At 42.8% G+C, this 22748-nt stretch overlaps 1 protein-coding gene across 5 annotated transcripts in view; it reads right to left on the bottom strand.

The window, feature by feature from the left end:
- The window catches only part of zmp:0000000660 (arf-GAP with Rho-GAP domain, ANK repeat and PH domain-containing protein 2), a 494698-nt gene that overhangs the window by 258355 nt on the left and 213595 nt on the right, over positions 1-22748 (bottom strand). For all 5 annotated transcript variants that reach the window (XM_038791442.1, XM_038791438.1, XM_038791439.1 and 2 more), the window contains exon 8: positions 1375-1495. In XM_038791442.1, the coding sequence (XP_038647370.1) occupies positions 1375-1495 (121 nt within the window). The remainder of the gene's footprint in view (positions 1-1374; positions 1496-22748) is intronic.

The raw sequence follows: 22748 nt of genomic DNA, 5'->3' as shown, positions 1-22748 counted from the left end.
GGGAGAGAGAGAGAGAGAGAGAGAGAGAGACCGAGAGAGAGAGAGAGACCGAGAGAGAGGGAGACCGAGTGAGAGAGAGAGACCGAGAGAGAGAGAGAGACCGAGTGAGAGACCGAGTGAGAGAGAGAGAGAGAGAGAGAGACCGAGTGAGAGAGAGACCGAGTGAGAAGAGAGAGAGAGAGAGAGAGACCGAGTGAGAGAGAGAAGACCGAGTGAGAGAGAGAGGACCGATGAGAGAGAAACCGAGTGAGAAGAGAACCGAGTGAGAGAGAGAGAAGACCGAGTGAGAGAGAGAGAGACCGAGTGAGAGAGGAGACCGAGTGAGAGAGAGAGAGACCGAGTGAGAGAGAGAGAGACCGAGTGAGAGAGAGAGGGACCGAGTGAGAGAGACAGAGTGAGAGAGAGAGAGAGAGACAGAGTGAGAGAGAGAGAGAGAGACCGAGTGAGAGTGAGAGAGAGAGAGAGAGAGAGACCGAGTGAGAGAGAGAGAGAGAGAGAGAGACCGAGTGAGAGAGGGAGACCGAGTGAGAGAGAGAGAGAGAGAGAGAGACCGAGTGAGAGAGAGAGACCGAGTGAGAGAGGGAGACCGAGTGAGAGAGAGACCGAGTGAGAGAGAGAGAGACCGAGTGAGAGAGAGAGAGACCGAGTGAGAGAGAGAGGGACCGAGTGAGAGAGAGAGCCCAAGTGAGAGAGAGAGAGACCGAGTGAGAGACCGAGTGAAGCAAGAGAGAGATCACTACCACTGGGATAATTACAGGAAGGTCTTATGCTTCCTCACCCTGAATAGCCAGGATCAACTGAACAAGAATGTCTGCTTTATGTGGCTTTGGATCTTGACTGGCATGCATTGGGGTTGTGGCAGAGGAGCGACCCTATTGCTTATTGATCCCGTGAGCCCTGAACCCGGAGTACTCATCCCATTCCATGGACAGCTATTTTCTTAAGGGTTAACTTTTGATGTCCAATTAATTTTACAAGCATGAGTCTCAGCCATGTTAGAGGGCATGACTGCTTTTTGCTTCAGGGAGAGCCAGAGCTAATAGGCACCCTTCTTTGTCAGGCTGCATAATTTAGAGATCTCATTGGTGTGATGCCTCAACGTATAGGCCTGCTGGACAGCTAATCCATAGGTTGAAGCCCTCTCTCTCACCCACCCCCTGCGCAACACCATGTTACTCCATGACAGGACAAAATTAAACAGACAATTGATTAGCAAATTGTTTCTGATTTAGAGCTAAATGGCTGCTGAGGGACGTACATAGGTTTATTACAGGGAGGTTTCAGATATTACAGGTTACAACAAGAATTTTTTCGATCTATTGCTCCCAACAATACATCAAATTTACACAGTCCTCAGGTATGTTATTTTCTTACCTTCTTTCTCAACTCTAAAAGTAAAAGTTCTGATGGAGGAAACCACCTCAAACTTGTTATCTCCCAACCCATGCACTGCGTTTATTGAAGAGAGTGGGATTATTCCTTTTGAGTACATTTCCTTTAAATGAGGAACAAGAAGGAAAAAAAAGTAAGCAAATATGTATCAATTTTATCTGAAGCTATAGTGGACATCTATGCTTGAGATTGGAGTTACTGAAGGGCATCCACTGAACAGTGCATACTAATTCCATAGATCTTGTGGTGATCTTTGTGTTGCTTATTTCAGGATGGTTGGCATAGTGTTCACAAAGGCCACAAAATAGCTTAGACTTAAATAAAGCTGTAAATTTATTAACGCTACTAATTTGAACTTGACACGTACTCCTAATGAATGCACAGCTGATTATTAACATTTAAACTACACTCATCTTCAGTTAATCTTAATACTGATATAAACTATGATCTGCTCTCACTCACACTATTTGTACTTCCAACTCTCTCTAGCTAACTCCTGTGAACCCACTCCCCCAAGGCTTAGCATCACTGCTTTATATGCTTGGAACTGTAGCTCCCTCTAGTGGCTACTCCAGACACTTCGTTAACCCTTACAGTTCTTACAGTTATGATAATACCACAGATCTGACTTTGTCAACCGGGCACCGGGATACTCTGCTGGCTCCACTGAAACCAACACCTAATCACCACGCTCATTAAGTAAAGAGCAAACTTTTTTTTTTGAGAAATCAAAGAAGCCACAGGCCAAACGTCAGAGTATGCTACAGCAACGTGGGCAAATTGTGAATCATTCATTTAATCAAACATTGAATAATAAAAATGTTCCTTTTACCCCATTTCAAACTCTGTTCTACCCATTATTTTGAAATCTGAGTTAAAATCCATTTTGTAAAGGACTTGTACTGATTGAATGTCTTGTTCAATCCAATTATAATTTATGGAATTATGCCTATTTGCTGACCTGCAATGCAATTATATTTCTATCTCAATAAAGGAGGTTAGATCAGCAATCACTGATTTCAGAGGGGAGACATTTTCACCCACCTCCCCTCCAACTCATTAATCACAAACTTTCTGAAGAGCTTCTATTTTCTAAACATTCATTTGTCAAGTGCTTCAATTAATCATGTTGATCACCTTAAACACGTTCTTTAATATTACAGTGTTGAACAATGTATGATTTATGATACAAATGTTTACGATAACAATGGAATTACAAGCTTAATATCAAATGCCATAACTACCATGTTAGACAAATTTCCCAGGAAAGTTGGAACACGATTAAAGTTTTACAGTTTTGCTTGTTCTCTAAAGCTCATCATCAACTCGCACTACAGCTTCCATGGTGCAAGGAAACCTCCAAGCTCTCATTATTGTGGGTCCATAGCTTGAATGCATTGATAGATTTTAACACGGCACTGACAGGATATAGTACATAGGTTTAAACCAAACCATTTTGTTCTAAGTTATAAAAGGGCAAGCGCATCAATGAAAGACAGGATATGAAACATTGATATTTTAGATCTTAATGGGTTTTATTTTAATCCACCTGGGTGAAAGTCTTGCCCTGCCTGTGAACATTACAAGATTTATGACAGTTTGGTTCTCTAAGTTACTCATTTATTTTTAAAGGTCCGTATAACTATTAGCTGAGTAGTGGGTCTGGTTATATTAAACTGCAATTTTCAATACCATCAGAACTTATGCGTTCCATTAACATTTTTGCATTTCACCAGCAAGGTTCTCTTTATAAATATCAATTATTTATATTAAGACCATCGTGACTGAGATGTCTTTTAATTTGCACTTTTCCAATCTGACTTTCATTTTGGGTCAAACTGGTTTCTAATCATTGGAGAATGAAGTTCTTAGTGATGGGATAATGCAGATAAAAAAGAATTACAAAAATAATTATGGAAAAAGCATGAAAGTGGGTTTCAATATTTGTAGTGCTCAGAATTAACAACGGTACGGGAATGACTCCTCATATGGCCTTCATCTCTATCCCATGAGCAATATGGATTTGAAATTATGCAGCAACGCATGACACAAACTACTGGGATTGAAATGTTAGCTTTATTGTAGCAACAAGTAAGAAAATATGGTAAAAATAATAGTGAAATATATTACAAAAAGCATTGTAATGTAAAGGCCACAGATGGATTCTTAAATTGAAGTTAAGATCATGCTTTATCATAATACCAATCTTGGGTTATTCTATTATAATTCTGAAATTTACATAAGGGAAAATTTGAAAATACTCATAAAAGTCCCAAGTTATTTTAAACCACCCAGCATTTAATATTGCAATGATAAATTACCGTAATAGAACTTTGGTTAATTCTTTAGGGATACACTCACGATATTTCTCAGTGCAGTAATATTTCCAATTTTATATCTTTCATTAAAATTTTCCCTTTGAATGGTTAACATGACTCGCGCTCGTGCACATTGGCTGAAGCTTGGGTTAATTTCTGAAAATCCAAGCAAAGTGCGCTTTCTGATATTGTCGAATGCTTTCAGGTATTCGTAAGTTTGAGGTTTTCTGGTTACAAATTTTGTTGCCAGCTTTTCGCCATTCTATTCACTGCCCACCCACCACTACCCCACCGCATCACAGCACATCCCTGCCTATCCGCTGTAACATAAACCACCTCGGGTGCACCCAGTTAAGTACAGCCCCCAGGAGAAAAGAGGGTTATGCCCGGACAGTACTCTGGCAGTGCCAGGGGGCAGTGCCCAGGTAGTTCCGTGATATCTGTGTTTATTTCTATTTTCATTTTCTTTTACATCGGGGCACCCTTTAAAAACAGAACCCTGATGTTTTGAAAGCTGATGTTGCTCGTTCAGAACTCTCCCCACCAGCGTATCATTGTAGGACACGCAGCTTTGATTTCTTTTTGACTGTGTGCCGGAAAAAGCCGGCTGGGCACCCCTCTTTTCCCGGCTGAATTGACACACAGAACAGAATGTTCCCACAATTTGTCAGGGTGTTAGTTTCAGTGAGAAAACCAGCACGTAGCTTTCCAACTGCACAGCCAGAGTTTCTCTCCAGATTCTCTGGCATCCTGTGCACAGAAAGTCTGGGAGCATGGTATGGACCGTCTCTTTGCGAGGCAGGACCAAATAGTGCCAGCCACGCCAGTTCCTCAGAGACCAGGGCGCCATATTTAAAGGACACCCCTATCTGTGTTGAAAAAATGAATTTCCCCAAACCCCCACAGACACCCCCCACCCACAACCAGCATTGGGGAAATCCTCCCCAACATGCATCGAGACAAACGGCAACACCCCCCACAAGCAACAGGGAAACCGTTCCACATTCACCCCCCTCGACACACACATTGGGGTGAAATCCCCTCACAATTAAGGGGAACAATTATGGGGCTGGTTTAGCACAGTGGGCTAAACACCTGGCTTGCAATGTAGAACTAGGCCGCAGCACGGGTTCAATTCCCGTACCGGCCTCCCCGAACTGGCACTGGACTGTGGTGACTCGGGGCTTTTCACAGTAACTTCATTGACGCCTACTTGTGACAATAAGCGATTATTATTATAACACCACCCAATGGGTCTGCCCAGAGGGCAGGGCTGGCAGTGCTAGTGGTACTGCTCAGACATGTACCTCTCCCCTGCAGGCTTGCTTACATTTGTACACCCGCAAGTTCATCTCAACTGGTTCAAGTTTTAAATACTTGTTGTAAATCTCACCAACGTGACTATGAGCGAATATTCAGTTGCTGCTGTGCTAGCCGTGTGTGCAAAACCTGTAATGGCTGCTAAATCACACAAATGTTCAAACCGGGATTTGCGCCGCAGCCTCTGCTCTCACCACGTCGGCCCACCCAATCGGTGTGCTGTCGTACTGGAGCGAAACACGAGTCGTGATGACCACACCGGGGACACACAGGTAAGTATAGCCCCCAGGTGGTGAGGGACGTGACCGGGCAGTGCCAGGGCCGGGCCCTCTGCGAAGCCCCATTTGGGGAGGGTTCCCCTTCTATATGGTGGTGGTTGTGAGGGGGGCGGTCCTCCATGACCGTGGGGGGATTATTTTTAGCGCTAAACGAGGCACTCTTTAAAAGTGGTACTGCAGTCTATGTGGAGCCATCCTTGCCAGCTCCATCAAACCTCACCCCCAGACTCTCTAGTGCACTGAATGTCAGAAAATCTGGGGTGAAAACTCAGCTGTGCATATGGAAAGGTACACCCAGCATTTAGTCAGAACGTGAATTCTACCCACTGAGGGCAGAACGTAATGCGGGGAAGCCCTTTTATTCTATTTCAATTCATTACAATTTACTGAAGCGAGGGCAGGAATCTCATTATGACACCAGGGAGGAGTGGAGAAAATTGGAAAACGAGACCTTGTCAGTGAGAATCACATTCTCCGAATCTCACGAGATTTTGCGTCCATGTCACTGTTTGCGCTCACAACGGGAGCAAAATCATCCCTTGGAGTCAAATAAATGTGAAAATTCCACCTGTTCTTTTTAAGAAGGATGTCTGGTTCATTTGTGCGTAACCAGGTTTAAAATAACTGAAAATAACTTTATTCCAAACCATGTGCTGGAATCTTGTAGCTAAATGTGTGGAAATCCTACCCGCCATGTCACCTTCCATTCCACTCTATCCAAAACTGCAACACTAGCACTTTCTTATCTGTACACTCTTGAGAAAATGGTCACAGAATTGTAACTGAGGAAGGATTTGATACACAAGTAGAAAAATGATCTACTGGCAGAGGTAAAACACAAAAGAAAACATGCAAATGCCAAAACATATTTCTAAAACTTTTGAAAATAGAGTTCAGTTCACGTATGAAAAATTGTGATCTGATAAATGGCCTCCAATTTAAATGGCAACGTCACTTTACAGATGCTGAATTTGAATTTATATAATGTCTTCCACAAGCTCAGGACGTCCCGGAACTGTTTACATCCAATATAGTGCTTCTCTATCGTAAAGTAGGAATCATGGCAATGCAGCTAGCTCAGATAACGTGGTATTCCCCCAGTACTAAACTGGAGTGTCAGTTTTAACTTTTTGCCTTCATGTCTTGGAGTGAGACTTTCACTCACAACCTTCTGATTCAGAGGGAAGGGTGCTACCAGTTGAACTATGGCTGAATCCTAAATGTTTTTAATGTTGCCACCTAATGACAGACAATTCCACCTCCAATAAGTATGCCAAAGGCAAGAGAATTTTAATTTAATTAGTTAAAACCGTATTAGATTTATTTCATTGTGATTGCTTGGTTTCAAGTAAAAATATTGCAAGAGTTTTTAGATTATTTAATAATCAAAGTATGGCAACAACAATACAACTAAATATCTTGATTTTTAACAATCCTTTAAACTGCAAACTTCTTTAAATATAATTTAACTTTGCATTGTTGCTGCAGAAAAGAAAATGAACTCATCTCAGATCAACAGACCTTACTACAAGAGTACCACTGTTGTTATCCCAAACATTGTCATTAAAAAAAAAACCACTCAGTTTCACTTCAACACAACACCTTTATACAGTAAGGCTGCAATAGACGGGCCGCAATGCAGCAACTATAATTTATTAAACTTCAGAATAACATAATCTCACGTACACTGGCGGCAAGTCAATTCTTTAGATCTTAGGATGCCTCAGTTAGTAGCTCGCTGTTTGCATACAACACCCAGTTGCAAGCAAGCTCTTCAGTAACGGAAAGGCTCATTAGGTAATCTCGGGAAGTAAATATTCAGCTCCAATAAGATTAAAAACAAAACTTCACCAAGGCTAATGAACTGCAACGGATTGACTAATAGATTAAGAGAGTAATGACAAAAGCCTTCCAATATTTTTTTCATTCTAATTTAGCTAGTTCTAATTATGCGTTATTATGCAGTGGACAGTGCAGCTAAGTGCGTAAAGCTGAACATGCATCTCACATAAGGTAGAATTCATTGCTGGCCACATGGAGTCTTCAGTGAATGACATCAGCAAACAGATGGATATGCCATTGTTGCAAACCAGTCACACAAAACCAGTGAAAGGCTTCTTTTTTTTGTAAAAATTTAAAAGGGCACAGCAAAATATCCGGCCATTTGAGCAACGGAATAAACCATTCTTTGTCAAGTTATGCACATGAATTGGGGGCCGGTTTAGCTCGGTTGGCCGGACGGCTGGCTCATGATGCATAGCGACACCAACAGCACCGATTCAATTCCCGTACCGGCTGAGGTTATTCATGAAGACCCTGCCTTCTCAACCCTGCCCCTTGCTTGAGGTGTGATGATTCTCAGGTCAAATCTCCATCAGTCAGCTCTGCCCCGCAAAGGGAGGATGGTCGTCTGGGACTACGGCGACTTTACTTTTAGGTACATGCCCACATTTATGCAACATGGCTTTTACGGTTCAACATTTGCCAACATGTCTGTCAACCATTTACTTTTGCACTCCTCAATCTATACAGCAAGATATAAACATATAATCATCAATGTCCTTGTACATTTTGCTCCTTTCTTTCTGTAACCCATTAAATGTAGGGCATCGCCCCAGCACCAAGATAAACGATCAGCTCAGAGGCATCTCCATTGCCACTAATTGCTCTAATTGGTTAACTCACCAACAAGGCATACTGAAACAGCTGAAGAAGCAATTCCACCTACTCCACCATTTCTCCAACAGTTCACGACTTGACCCTCTAAAATGAGCACATGATTCCGATGATATTTAATCCCGTCTGTTGTCACTGCATCTGAAGTACTCCAAGGACTTATTAAGAGTGCAAATTTACATTTTATCCATTTCCATTACTTAAAGAATATTTCATTATTTTGAAGCTGCAGCCAGAATTATTAGACATGTGAAATATGAAAACAATATAAACTGAAGGAACAATGTGGAAAACACTCCCACAAATGCCTTCTCATTTAATTAAATTTAGTTTGAAGCAATATGTGCTTTAAAAGCTTATAGCGTTCTCATTCTGTGGTATTTGGAGACATCTACTGGGAATGTGCTGCAATTGCAGCAATCTTCTCCTGGATGTTTTATTTTATCTTCACAAAAATAGAGGAAATCAATGTACTGTACACGGAAATATTGTCTTGTAAAAAGTGAACCATCAATCATACGAGAAATCACAACCTATATTAATTGGTGCTGAGTATTTGACTGTAATTATGAACAATGATTGGAAAGTTATTACAGAAAACTGTTGCCCATGACCCCAAGAGTGATAGCACAGAGGATAAAGCTTGAAGAGGAATGAGGACAGATCTAGTATCACGTGACATGATAGAAAACGCATAGCACATAGCCAATAAAAGGACTGTAGATCCTCGGACATGGCTGCAATGTTGAAAGGAACCGATGGCTGGACGAAACGGTATTCAGGGTTTGTTCATATCTTCCTAATTTGAAAACATACTCCTTTTTCACCTCCCACACACACATACTGCATGGCAACAACAGATCTTTCACCAGTCACTTCTAATTCAGTATGTCTTCAAACAAATAGTAAATTTTTCTCTCCACTTCAGTTCAGGTACTGAAAATGTGGACTTAAGAGTTCGGGCGGGGAGGGGGGTGGGGAAGTGCCATTACTCAATCTGACCCAAACAAGCATCAGTTCAGAGACAAGCGCCACACGTACTTTACATGCAGGCTGGATGGCATAGATGCCATCTTACCAGTGGGACAGACTGTATATTAATTTGCTGCACGGAATTCAGACTACCAATGATGGCTAATGGGCAGATACCAGGAAATCATAGAATTTACAGTGCAGAAAGAGGCTATTCGGCCCATCGAGTCTGCACCGGCTCTTGGAAAGAGCACACTACCCAAGGTCAACACCCCCACCCTATCCCAATAACCCAGTAACCCCACCCAGCACTAAGGGCAATTTTGGACACTAAGGGCAATTTATCATGGCCAATCCACCTAACCTGCACATCTTTGGACTGTGGGAGGAAACCAGAGCACCCGGAGGAAATCCACGCACACACGGGGAGGATGTGCAGACTCCGCACAGACAGTGACCCAAGCCGCAATCGAACCTGGGACCCTGGAGCTGTGAAGCCATTGGACTATCCACAATGCTACCATGCTGCCCTTAATGCTAGGTTAATTGGACCACTTATCAATGAGCTTGTGTGCAACAGCTCAGTCCAACTCCAGCAAGTGTCAAGGCTTGCACAGAGTATGGAAACTACTTGTTCCAACATGGACATGGTCTGTTCTATTACGGAGACCAGTACAGCCATCATGATGGAGCCGCCGCTGACCGCTTGCATGACAGCCGTCACCTTGGTTTTGGGGTCCAGTGATGATGGCTTCCAAACAGGAACAACCATCGCAAAAAGAGTACCCAGAGTCAAGGGCTCTGTGACCAGTGCAGCATCCTTCACGAAAGTTTGGCCAGCTGTTCCGATTGGGATGACATTTGAGTTTGATTCATGAGTTGAGTAACAGTTATCACTTATTGAGTTAAAGTCCGTAGATGGTTCACCGCAATTTGCCAGCCACCCCTGCTACGACGGGGCCAGAAAAGTCTGCTCTATATTTGCTGAGAATACAAATCTAAGTGGAAATGTAAGCTGTGAAGAGGACACAAAGTGGCTGCAAAGGCACAAAGAGTGGATAACTAGGTGGCAGATGGAATATACTGCAGAGATATATGAGGTTATTCATTTTGGCAGCACAAACAGAAAATAAGCATATTTTTTAAAAGGCATGAAACTTGGCCATGTTGATGTTCAGAGGGACTTGGGTGCACTCGTAAAGGAGCACAAAGTTAGTAAGCAGGTGCAGCAAACCATTAAGAAGCAATTTTTCCTTTAATTGCAAGGAAATTACTATAATTGCACAGGGTTTTGGTCAAACCAGAATCTGAAATACCATGCACACTTTTGTTCTCCTACCAATGGAAGAATAGATCCATCTTGGAGGCAGTACAGCGAAGGGGGGAAAACGGAAGATGTTGTTGATGCTAAACGTTAATAAAACACTGGTTAGGTCTCAGCTGGAGTATTTTGTACAACCATGAACACCACACTTCACGAAGGATGTCACGACCTTGAAGAGGGTGCAGAGAATAGTTAGCAGTGAGGCAGTTCAGTTATGGCGACAGTGTGGAGAGATTGGGGCTTTGTTTCTTAAAACAGAGAGGGATGAGGGGAAATTTGAAAGAGTTGCTCAAAACCATGAAAGCATTTGGTAGACTAAAATTCATGAAGATAATTGGACAAATATTTGAAAAGGAAAAAAATATGGTGTGATGAGAAAAGAGGAAAGGAGTGGGCAAAATTGGATAATTCTACCAGAGTTGACAAATGCATAATGGGCCAAATGGTCTCCCACTGTCCTGCATTATTCTATGAACTTCAATGAAATGGGCAATCCCATTCAAAAGCACTACTGAAGGATGCCTGCCTGCTTGTTATTGCCACCAATTGTCAAGGCAATTTACCAAACAAAGAGTCACAAACTGGGCCAGACCAATATTTTAAATTGCTTTAGGGATGGGCAATAAATGCTGGCCTGGTCAGCAATGCCCACACCCCATGAAAGAATATTTCTTTAAAAACAAGCGCAGGCTCACATTGGTACACTTTATGTAGTAGTTAACATACCAGGGCAACCTAGTCACCCGTAGAGCATGGCCCAATATAATGAGTGAAATACTTTTGGTGCATTTAGTCACTAATTTTGTGTCTTAAAAATTAGCAATGAATGTTCAGAACAGAAACCCAGGGAAGGAGGGGTCACCAGCCGTTTGGCAAGAAAATCAAATGAGGAATATAAGCAGTGAACTGCGCATTATGCTTTTCAATTTTAAGTTCAGTACGTTACACCAAAATGCAATTTTCAGGTCTTGTACAATTCTATCTTCATATGTATTGCTTTTAGGGACTACAGTCAACATGGCGACTATCCTGTGAAGAGGTATTTCAAAAATGTAAAGTTTGATTTGGCAAGATACGACTGCCAAAAAAGGATACTTCCCGAATGTACAATAATGTCACTATTCAGGACCAATTCTGTGCTGAGGAAGATAAATTGCACACTAACAAGGCCTCTTCCCAAGTGGCTCAACAAAATTTTCCACCAAAATCTGACACAGATTAAAGATGCTAAATAATATTTTTATTTAAACAGTCGGGTTTTTCTTTCAAAGAAACAAAATGGACAGAATTTTCCTGTCCTGCCCACCTCGGAACCTGAAATTCCCACTTGACATGAACAGACCTTTGGCTGGTCCATCAAACGTTCCATCCTGTCCATGACAGTTCCCACCATGGACAGGACTGTAAAATCCCGGCCAATAACTTTTGAAGCTACAATGCCCTCCAGTCTTAGTAGCAACAATCTGTCTTATAAAGATTTGTCAGGTTATATTGTTTTTTCTATTTTTCATGCAACTTTGTTGATGTAAGTCTTTGTTTTCATAAAGATTTAACTGGTTTATCTACTTTTATATTTATATGGATACCTGCAATGTGCACCTGAATTATTACACATGCCTATGCATTCACCTGTATAAATATGCACACATGAAACAGGTAATAGCCACACTCAAAATAGTTCAACATAATGGGCGAGATCTACTGGCTGTTCACGCCGGTGGGATCTTCCGGTCCCGCCGATGGCACACAACCGGCATAAGTTTGCCGGCAGCGTGGGGTGGATTCAATAGGAAATCTAATTGATAGCGTGGGACAGAAGATCCTGCTACCTGCCAACGGCAGGTTGCCTACCGCTGCTGAGAAACAGGCCTGGTCCACCCACGTTAATGCTACGCCCAAGAAACCACGACAGCGCCTATATTTTCTCATGAAACTAAGGAAATTCACCATGTTCACATTGACTCTTATCAATTTTTACAGATGCACCATAGAAAGCATCCCATCTGGCTGCATTACAGCCTGGAATGGCAACTGTTCGAAATTAGAGAGAGAGTCGGGAACACAGCTCAGTCCGTCACACAAACCCGCTCTCAACCATTGACTCTGTCTACAGCTCCCACTGCCTTGGGAAAGCGGGCAGCATAATCAAAGACCCCTCCCACCTGGGTCATTCTCTCTTCCACCGGGCATTAACAGATTCAAAAACAGCTTCTTCCTCGCTGTTACCAGACTCCTGAATGACCCTCATGGACTGAACAGATCTCTCCACACATCTTCTCTACTGTTGTAGCATTATACTTTGTATGCTTTACCTGATGTCTATGTCTATGTATTTACATTGCGTATTTATCGCATGTCCTATGTTTCTTTCATGCATGGAGCGATCTGCCTGGACTGTACGCAGAACAATACTTTTCACTGTAACTTTGTACACGTGACAATAAATCTAAATCTAATCTAATCTATCCCTGACCTTCCCTTTTGTACCACCTGACCCTCCCTCCTTGGTCAACAAATTCATTATATTTTTACCTCTCTTCAGTTCCGAAGAGTCATATTGAACATGAAATGTTAACTATACTTTTCTCTCCACAGATGCTGCCAGGCCTGCTGAGTTTTTCCAGCACTTCTGTTTTCATTACCTCTCATGATACCAGTTACACATTTCTTCCACAGCTTAGCAGATGGAACAAGCATTTTGTTCAACACTCACAGGAAGGGTCCATGTTTGATGCACATTTTGAAAACCAGTGCCAATATCGTTCAGAGGCAGAAAATGTAATCAGCTGAACTAGAACTAGAGCAGATGCTGCAAAGCCAGAAACATGTAAGAATTTACAGCAGGAAGATGGTGCATGAAAATGTAGACATTTATCTTGCAGCACACTGTAAAGAACCTCACTATCTCATGGATCTTAGATTTTCCATCTGTTCCTCAGTCAAGACTGCAGCTGAGATTAGCAGGCATAAAGGAAGGCTAATGACATATTGAAATCTAAACAATATATTCACAGTTCAGTGCCAGATGGGTGTCAGGTACATAGGAAACTCAGAAAGAGGCAATATCATAGAATTTGATAAATTGCCCTTATTGTCCAAAATTGCCCTTAGTGTTGGGTGGGTTTACTGGGTTATGGGGATGGGGTGGGGGTGTGTACTTGGGTAGGGTGCTCTTTCCAAGAGCCGGTGCAGACTCGATGGGCCGAATGGCCTCCTTCTGCACTGTAAATTCTATGATTCTATGATCATTTACAGTGCAGGAGGAAGCCATTTGGCCCATCGAGTCTGCACCTGCCTTGGAAACAACACCCTACCTAAGCCAACATCTCCACTCTATCCCCACAATTCCACCTAACCTTTTTAGGACACTAAGCACAATTTAGCATAGCCAATCCACCTCACCTGCACATTTTTGGACTGTGGGAGGAAACCGGAGCACCCGGAGGAAACCCACGCAGGCACGGGGAGAATGTGCAGACTCCGCACAGACAGTGACCCAGGCCAAGAATCGAACCTGGGACCCTGGAGCTGTGAAGCAACTGTGCCAACCACTGTACTACCATGGCTTAGAAGGTAAATAATTCTTAAAAGGGGAGAACATAATTGCTAATGATATTAAAGTCAATGGTCGAAATTCTCCACCTCGCCCCGCCGCAGCAGAGTTTCCGGTGAAGCACCAAGCGTCAACCCGTTTCCAATGCTCCAGCCCCCCGCTGATGGCGGGATCAAGGTTCATGGCCTGCACCAGAGGAAGGATGCAAATGGATAATTAAGACCCATTTACATCCACTTAGCAGGCCAGGCATCAGCTTCTCTCGGCCCGTGTGATTCTCCGGTCCTCTAGGCCGGGAATTACTTGGACGAGGATTACTACAGGTAAAACAAACGAGGCACTGATGTGGTGGACCTCGTGGTGGGCGAAAGGGGTAACTTCTTAATGGCGTTGCCTCCAAAATCCATCTGAGGGCCACCCTCCACCCCCCAAACACAATTCAAGGCATGATTTCCAATAATAATAATCTTTATTAGCGTCGCAAGTAAGCTTACATTAACACTGCAATGAAGTTACTGTGAAAATCACCCCCCACCCCCTTCACGCTTGAATGATGTTCAGTGGTCAGCTGGAAAATGACAGTACTTAACTCTCTTTGAAGGGGTTGATGTTTGTAAACATTGTGGTTAGAGCACTTCAGAGTTACTCAACCGTGAAGGAAGATGAATGAAGTGAGGCTAACAGCTGTGTGTGTGGAAGCTGCCAATCACAGCCTAGTTAGGAAAATTAATGAATAGTTTTGAGGGGTTTAACACAGTTGACTGATTTATTTTTCCAGGAACGGACATGTGTCTGAGCCAGCAGGTCTATTGCCCAGGTGAGTGTTACAACAGTAATTTTCACTGCCTCTGTCTGGACTGTTCTCTAGCTTCCAGAGAGGGGTGTCTGTTCTGGGAGGCTGCTTGATAGAGGTCTCTTTTCTGGGGTGCCTGTGGCGGGGTTTTCTTTATTTAGGGATCTCTGGGAGACTTGTTTATTTAGTGGGTCTCTGGTAGGGAAGAACCTCTTTATTTAGGGGATCTCTGTGTGTGGGTTGGGGAGGGGGAAGACATATCACCTCTGTACCTAGAGGAAGGGGAACACACTGAAAATCCAGGGTGGGCTGAATTGTGATGCGGGGAGGTGGCGAGCTGCAGAACCTCACTATCGGGTCGCTCGCTCAAAATGCCAGTCTGATAACTGGCTTCCCTCGGGAACCCCACACAATCCTTGCCATGCATAAATTTGCATGGCTAAGGATTGGGAATCGCCTCCTGAAATTAGTTGCAAATCAGCTCCGGCGGGAGAACATAGTCTCCCTAACAGAGAATCTTGCCCACTGTCAACACATTTGTCCTAGTCTAGAATAGCTGTGAGAAATAAGCAGTTACCAACACTCACAGCTTTTTGTTCCTCTTCCACTAGCATGAGGACATCGCACAGTAGTAGTGTTACTGGTCTAGTAATCCAGAGGCCCAGGTTAATGTCCTGGAGACATGGGTTTAAATGCCACAACAGCAGCTGGTGGAATTTAAATTCAATTGATACATCTAGAATATAAAGCAAGTCTTAAGCACTATTGTTGACTGTCATAATATCCATTAATGTCCTTAGGGAAGGAAATCTGTCGTCCTTTCCCAGTCTGATCTACTTGTGACTCCCGTCCCAGAGCAATGCAGCTGACTCTTAACTGTTCTCTGAACTGGCTTAGCAAGTCACTCAATTCAAGGGCAATTAGGGGTGGGCAACAAATGCTGGCCTTGCTGGCGATACCCACACCACATGCATCAAAAAAAAATAGCTATTGTATATGGAGAATCACTCCACCACTAATAGCTTTCATAGCCATTGATATTAAAAATGGAACTGGGTTTATCATTTTAATGGGTTTCTAAGATATTATCTATAAATAAGAGAGAGAGTCGGAATCCCTACCTTGTGAATCAACTACAATTGATTAAAATTGTGTGTCAACTTTCATTCTGATGGTATATAACAGTTAGAAAATCTCTTGGTAGCAAATATAAAAAGGTGTTTCATTACCATGATGCCAACTCATTTAATACAACTCATATGAGCTGCTACTTACTTTTCTCCAGGAGCAAGCAATTGCCACCTTGAAGCATTCTTCTTCCCATCCCAACCGGACACTGCAGCATTTAACAGAGGATGTGTATGTGTCTGCATATGTATGACTTAATATGAACAATAAAGGAAAAATCTATACTAAAAACTTTTAAGAATTCTATGATGGTATCGAATTGATGACAGCAAAATGCCCCCAGCAAATCTGTGATTAGTTCATGCCATTTGGAAAGTATTATTGTGCATGCTGCCAGTACAGACCAGTTATAATCATAGAATCAATTGCAAAGTCATGCATAATGTTGGCTGTTAACCGGCCTATCTACTTGCCACTTACTCCCTGAACTGCATCTGCTTTGTTTTTCCCAGCCTGTCCCAGCTCGAAAGGCCTCAAGATCCCATTGCTTATTCCCTGGAGCCTCCCATTCATAATGGGCTTCAGATCATTCTCACCATGCAGTCCCTGTGCTAGAAAAGCTGTTTTAAAAAGAAAGTTCAGTTTCTCCAATTTTATAAGATACCAAACATAATTAGAAAATAAAACACTTCCCACGTCACTGCTCACAGAGGTCGCCAATTTAATAAGCGCTGAAAGAGTATGGCATGTTACGGACAACATATGCTAAGCTGTTAAAATGGATTAGTCTGAAATCTGTTTTGTCCCTTTAAGGGTATACAGCAGACTAATTACTGTGTCTTACTGAGGATAATTAGAAACTAATTGTCCTTGGGCAAACAACACTGCAAACGCTGACCATCAGCATGATTTGCTGACAGTTAACAACACTGAGGCTTTTCACATTAACTGTTACATCTCGGGAATAAACAATTAAAGAGTTTTCTTTTTTAAACGGCTAATGCATCGAACCCAACCACCACTCACCAATTCAGAGTTCTGGAGATGATCTGCTCCGAACCACTCTGCAACTAGATAAAGATTACATAATGAGCAGTGCATGGCAGCTCAGTTGACACACTTTTCTCCTACTCTTGCAGTAAATTCTATTCTTGCTTCTGGTCATCACTTTTAGTTCCTCACAATGTGTCTGTGAGACACTGTGAGAAACCATTGGGATTAATATGCACCAACCTCCAATCACTATTTGATGTACTGCTGTATCCCTGCCCAACTCATCACAAACCACATCACCTTTGGTCATGTGTCATCCAGCATTGCGAATGTGTCGGGAAGTGAAAAGAGGAAGACGACAACACAAATACAAAAGGTAAAGCAAGCAGACAGCTTGAACCCACAGGGAAAAATTTAGGGCTGGATTTTTGTGGAGTCAGGGAGACGCATCAGACCTTTAAAATAGTCGCTGGAACCCAATTCTAGGATTACTGAAATTTAACAGGGCCTTTTAAGGGTGCAGGCTGGTTTGCGTCATGACTCTGCATGCTGCATTCTTGACCTGGCTGGCTCCATTACGGGGACAAGCATGTCTCAACACTTCATAATTTTCATTGAATCATGCCAGCTTCCAAGGGGTCATGGGTCCCGCCATTTCGGAGGTGATGTGAATCACAATCACAAACCTTGTGACAGGCAAGTTCAAATGGTCCTCCACAAGAACCTCATGCCAACGTATGCCTCCCACCCACACCTGATGGCCCCCCCTGCCCCTACATGTCAAAGTAAACCCTCTTAAAAAAAAACTTTGGCCTTTCATGCTCGGCACAGCAAGCTACAACATTTGAATGGAATCTATAAAATTGCTACAATGCAGAAGGAGGCTATTTGGCCCATCAAGTCCACACCAACCCTCCAAAAGAGCACCCCACCCAGGTCAACTCCCCCGTCCTGCCGCGCAACCTCACCCAACCTGCACATCTTTAGACACTAAGGGCCAATTTAGTATGGTCAATCTACCTCACTTGCACATCTTTGGACTGTAGGAAGAAATCATAGCACCCGAAGGAAATTCACACAGGCACGGGGAGAAGTACAAACTCTACACAGTTATCCAAGGCCGAAATTGAACCCCGGCCCCTGGTGATGTGAAACTGCTATCCAATGTGCCAGCGTGACCCCTTCCATGCCCATTCACCCACGATACACTGCAGAGAACCAATGAACCACATATTCGCAGTTGGATGTTAAACATTTTTTAAAAGGTTATGCAGAGACAACTTTTCACTTTCTTAAAAAATAACTCCTTTTTATTATAGGCCAATAAATTATCCAAACTGTTTAAAATCTCAAAGGCAGAAGTTAAAAACATATCAAACTTCTTTATCTTGTGTAAACAAGCATTGTGCAATTGACAGTAGAGATCAGAGAGCCAGAGATGTCAATCAAGCAATGTTTTACCTGGGGCTCAGTTGTGTTGGAACTCTAATGGATGCTGTGGCTCTCAGCCAAGAATGAAGCTTGGCTGAGAGCCAAGTAATCCAATACCCTGTTGAAACACCTGACAGGATCATTCCATATGCACAATTTGTGCCAGTGTGCCAGTGCTCTCCAATTTTACGTCCAAAAAGTCTCACTGGCACTCGGGGCGAATGACTCAACAATTCCCTATTTTTAATGTTAAACTGAAAATTGCAGAGCTTGCTAGCTGTAAAGATCCTTTGATTTTGTCCCACATATAATCTTGATCTAAAACATATTGGCCCAAATCCTCCGGTCTGCAGCTCATTAGAATCAAGACGTATGACCCAAAATGCACATTGGGACCCTGGTGACAGTCCTGATGCACTGACCCCATTCTCTAAGACCACTGCAAATGTCTTCAGATTATTCCGCATTACTTGCCTGAATAGTTACCCAATAAATGTTGGACAGGAAAACAGAAACTAACCCCTGGGTAACTGCACAACTGACCTCCCAAACAGTGATACTGGAACTGAATCCTCACCTCCCCCAACCCAGTGACTCTCCCATGACATTCCCAAGCATCCCTTCCAATCACCCGACCACACCTCCTGACCACCCTGCCCAAATTCCCAACATGACTATGATCCTGACATCTGACTCCCCTTCAGACTCTTCAGCTACCACCTGACCCAAAACCACCCCCTCAAACCCAGATCCCCACCACACTGAGCATCCAAATACCTCCTCCAACCTGACTAATCCTCGGCCTGACTACCCCTCAAACCCAAACTGTCTACCTCCCCCCAACTCACATACTCACTCACTCACCCATCTCACCCTCTCCACCTCACTCAAATCCCATCCCACCCACCTGTCCACTTACCCCACCCACCCACCCTACTAACCCCACACATTTGTTCATTCATGTTTTCACCCATTCACTAACATTCACACTGGACCTTTAAACTTAGCACGAGGCAAATGGTTCCATAAAAATGAGCCTGCTCTGTCTCCTCCCCAGTGTTACATTATTGCAACTGAGCTCCCTAATGGATGCTGCACTTCACATTTCAAGGAAAGCCAGACTTGGAAGATCCAGCAATAAATGCGGAGCAGTGCTGTGTTAACCCAAAGTTGACTGCCACTGCTTTCAAGGTACAGGCCATTTTTGTTGGATCTTCCACAATATATTTGCAACTTTTTTTTCTTATTTTTAATTGTTTTTCCAATTAAGGGGCAATTTAGTGGCGCCAATCCACCTACCCTCCACATCTTTGGGTTGTGGGGGGGGGGGGGGGGGTGGGGGGGGCATGCAGATAAAGAGAGAATGTGCAAATTCCACAGGGTTAGTGACCCACGGCCGGGATCAAATCTGGATTCTGGGTGTTATGAGGCAGCATTGCTGACTATTGCGCCAACATGTCACCCCATGCATTTGCAATGTTTATGTGAATTGCAAATCAAATCCAATCCTTACAAACAAAAATTTGCCGTTTTGTCAATTGATTGCATGATTATAAAGGACATATTTTCTATCGCTTTCTCCCATTATTTAACACTGTCCAGAGAAGTTAATTCTTGCTGCCAATGACCAATGCCCATACAGGTTGCAATTCAACAGAGTCATTCAAATCACCAACTTCAAAGGGAGGCACGGGTGGATGGCAGCTCGTGGGGTGGGAGGGTGGTGTGGTAGGAAGGTCAGTCAGATCAGGAGGGGTAGTCAGGATATTGGATTCAGTAGCAAATGATTGTGATTGAGTTAATTGAGTTAACAAATTCTATTTATATACCATAATTAATATGCTGTACACTGTCCAACTAAAACAGGGCCTATTTCATCTCAACACATCAAACATTAACAATGGTACATGAAAACCTCAGAAGTGGAGACCTGTTGTACTGAGTGACAAGATACAAGGCTATAGATGTGCTAACGCAGCTAACTTTCCACCTCGCTTATCTCAGGAATACTGGAAATGAGCCACATCTTGCGTCACTCTAGGTACAAATGAACACAGGGCTCAAATCAATCATTTTCTTTGGTATTATATCAAATTCTGAAAGCAGAATTATTGCCACAGGCCTATGACTGACAGCAGAATTCAAATGATCTACTTATTCCTGTAACTTAATCTCAAAGGTAGTATCTTTTGTAATTGTGGCTCAGAGCTTAATGATAGGTTAACAAATTTGCTTGGGCTGCGAAACAAAAAATACTGCAGAGTTACAGGAAGCGGCAACTGCCATTTTCAGAATGTAACAAAAGGAGATACTTTTAAATAGCCCTTTCTAGTTAGACAAAGAAAAGGAAATCACAGCATTCTTCTCCATTTAGTAACAATGGGAAAAGCTGAGCTGCAGTGAGCACTGGGTAAATAATGCCAAGAGAATGCTTTTAAAATGCTAAAAGAAAAATCAGAAATGTGATGAGAATAGATGTGTGGACGTGTTTTCATGGATTGTTAAGAAAGATTAGAACAACTATTTCTCAAACAAGAGATTTAAATACAGTTCAGTAAGCAGAGAAAATGGATTGGGCCCCCAGAGAAGGTCCCAATTTCAGCTATAAAGTCTCAGAGAATCAATGACAAACTGAAGCACCTCCTAAGAGGGAAGGGAAAAAAATGGAAGGCAATTCATCAACACATTTTCTGCCATTTGGAGCATCTAATGTTAGAAATGGAGGCAAAACTTTCCTCAAGAGGGATAGTGCTTGGGACGTTTTGCGATTTTTAATTTATTTTTCTTCATGAAAGGATTTTTGAACACAGGCATGTTTAATTGTGTTTTGAAACAAGTGAATTTGCACCGCATTTTTTTTTTACAGGCTGCAGGCAGTGATTACACGTGTTGTCTTTGCAGTTAGAACTAGTTCCAAAAGCAATTCAGCCAGCAAAAGGCCCAGGGCACATGGGCTATTATGTTTTGTCCATTTTGGGAGACCACAAGCAAAATTGACTGAAGCCAATGCAATTTGCGTTGATCTTTAACCCTTTCTGTTCACTTGTCTGTGAAACTAAGTCAACCTAGCGACCTGTATCTTGGTCTGTCTTTGAAAAGATTGGGAAGGTGCTCACCAGGGCACATGCAGACTACGTACTATGCCATTCAGATCACAAGCGGCCATTGTTAAACAGCTGAATTGTGCTATCAGATAACTATATCTGGGCATGAACAACATTTTGTGTAGTGTGGGCACATTCTTACATATACTACTTGCACTACTAAGTGTATAACAAAATTGGACTATTTACAGAAATGACTATACCAGGAAGAACAGCTAAGATAGGCCTGAAACCTGTAACAGAATGATTCTCAAAAATCAATGTAAATTCTTAACATTAACAGACACTTGTAGACCAAGAATTAAATCTTGGGGGCAGCAGGGCAGCAGGGTAGCATGGTGGTTAGCATAATGCTTCACAGCTCCAGGGTCCCAGGTTCGATTCCCGGCTGGGTCACTGTCTGTGTGGAGTCTGCACGTCCTCCCCCTGTGTGCGTGGGTTTCCTCCGGGTGCTCCGGTTTCCTCCCACAGTCCAAAGATGTGCGGGTTAGGTGGATTGGCCATGCTAAATTGCCCGTAGTGTCCTAATAAAAGTAAGGTTAAGGGGGGGTTGTTGGGTTACGGGTATAGGGTGGATACGTGGGTTTGTGTAGGGTGATCATGGCTCGGCACAACATTGAGGGCCGAAGGGCCTGTTCTGTGCTGTACTGTTCTATGTTCTATGTTCTATGTTCCGTCCTTCAGAAATCCTTAAGGTGAGATATTCTTGACTCTGTGCATATGCTGGGTTCCCTGGATCCATGAAATATTTGAAGAAAACAAGAGAACCATTTGTTTAAATGGAAGTAAATGCAGCAATTTATTTTGGAAGTGTGCATTTCAACCCGTCTGGTTGTTACATATTGACTGCACCCAAGAAGCTCAAGAACCTCTTACTTTTCTTTTCAATCTCAAATCTGTCCCAACAGTTTCCTTTCATCCAACTATATCTGAATTATCTTTACTATATTTTTTAAAACATGAAATTAAAATGCCGATTATTTCCAAGCACACGATCGTTGAGACATAAGTTGACAGCATCCTGCTACATAGTTCCCACAGACCCAGAAACTATTGACCAGGATCATTTATATTTTTGATCCCCTGACAACAGTGCTCCACAATTTTGGAAACGGACCGAAGAAGTGACTAGATTTTATTGTTTTGTGGAAGCAGAAAAAAAATACAAGAATGACTTAATCCATACAGCAGTTATCTTGCACTTCACAGAAATCTAGTGCATTGTAGCGTTTGCTGCACAGGAAGAGTCCATTGGGCCCATGCCAGCTCTCCATAGAGCAATCCAGTCAGTCCCACTTCACCCACTCATAATTGCCGCAACCCTGCAGATTGATTTCCTTCAAGTGCCTGTCTAATTGCCTTTTGAAATCATTGATTATTTCCATTTCTACCACCCTCGTGAACAGCGAGTTCCAAGTCATTACCACGTGCTTCATACAAAGGTTCTTCCCCACACTCTCTTTGCA

This window comes from Scyliorhinus canicula, chromosome 3 (genome assembly GCF_902713615.1).
Source record: "Scyliorhinus canicula chromosome 3, sScyCan1.1, whole genome shotgun sequence".
In the NCBI taxonomy this organism is placed as follows: Eukaryota; Metazoa; Chordata; class Chondrichthyes; order Carcharhiniformes; family Scyliorhinidae; genus Scyliorhinus; species Scyliorhinus canicula.
The sequence above is the reverse complement of the archived record's forward strand: the minus strand, read 5'-3'. Positions and strand labels throughout refer to the sequence as shown.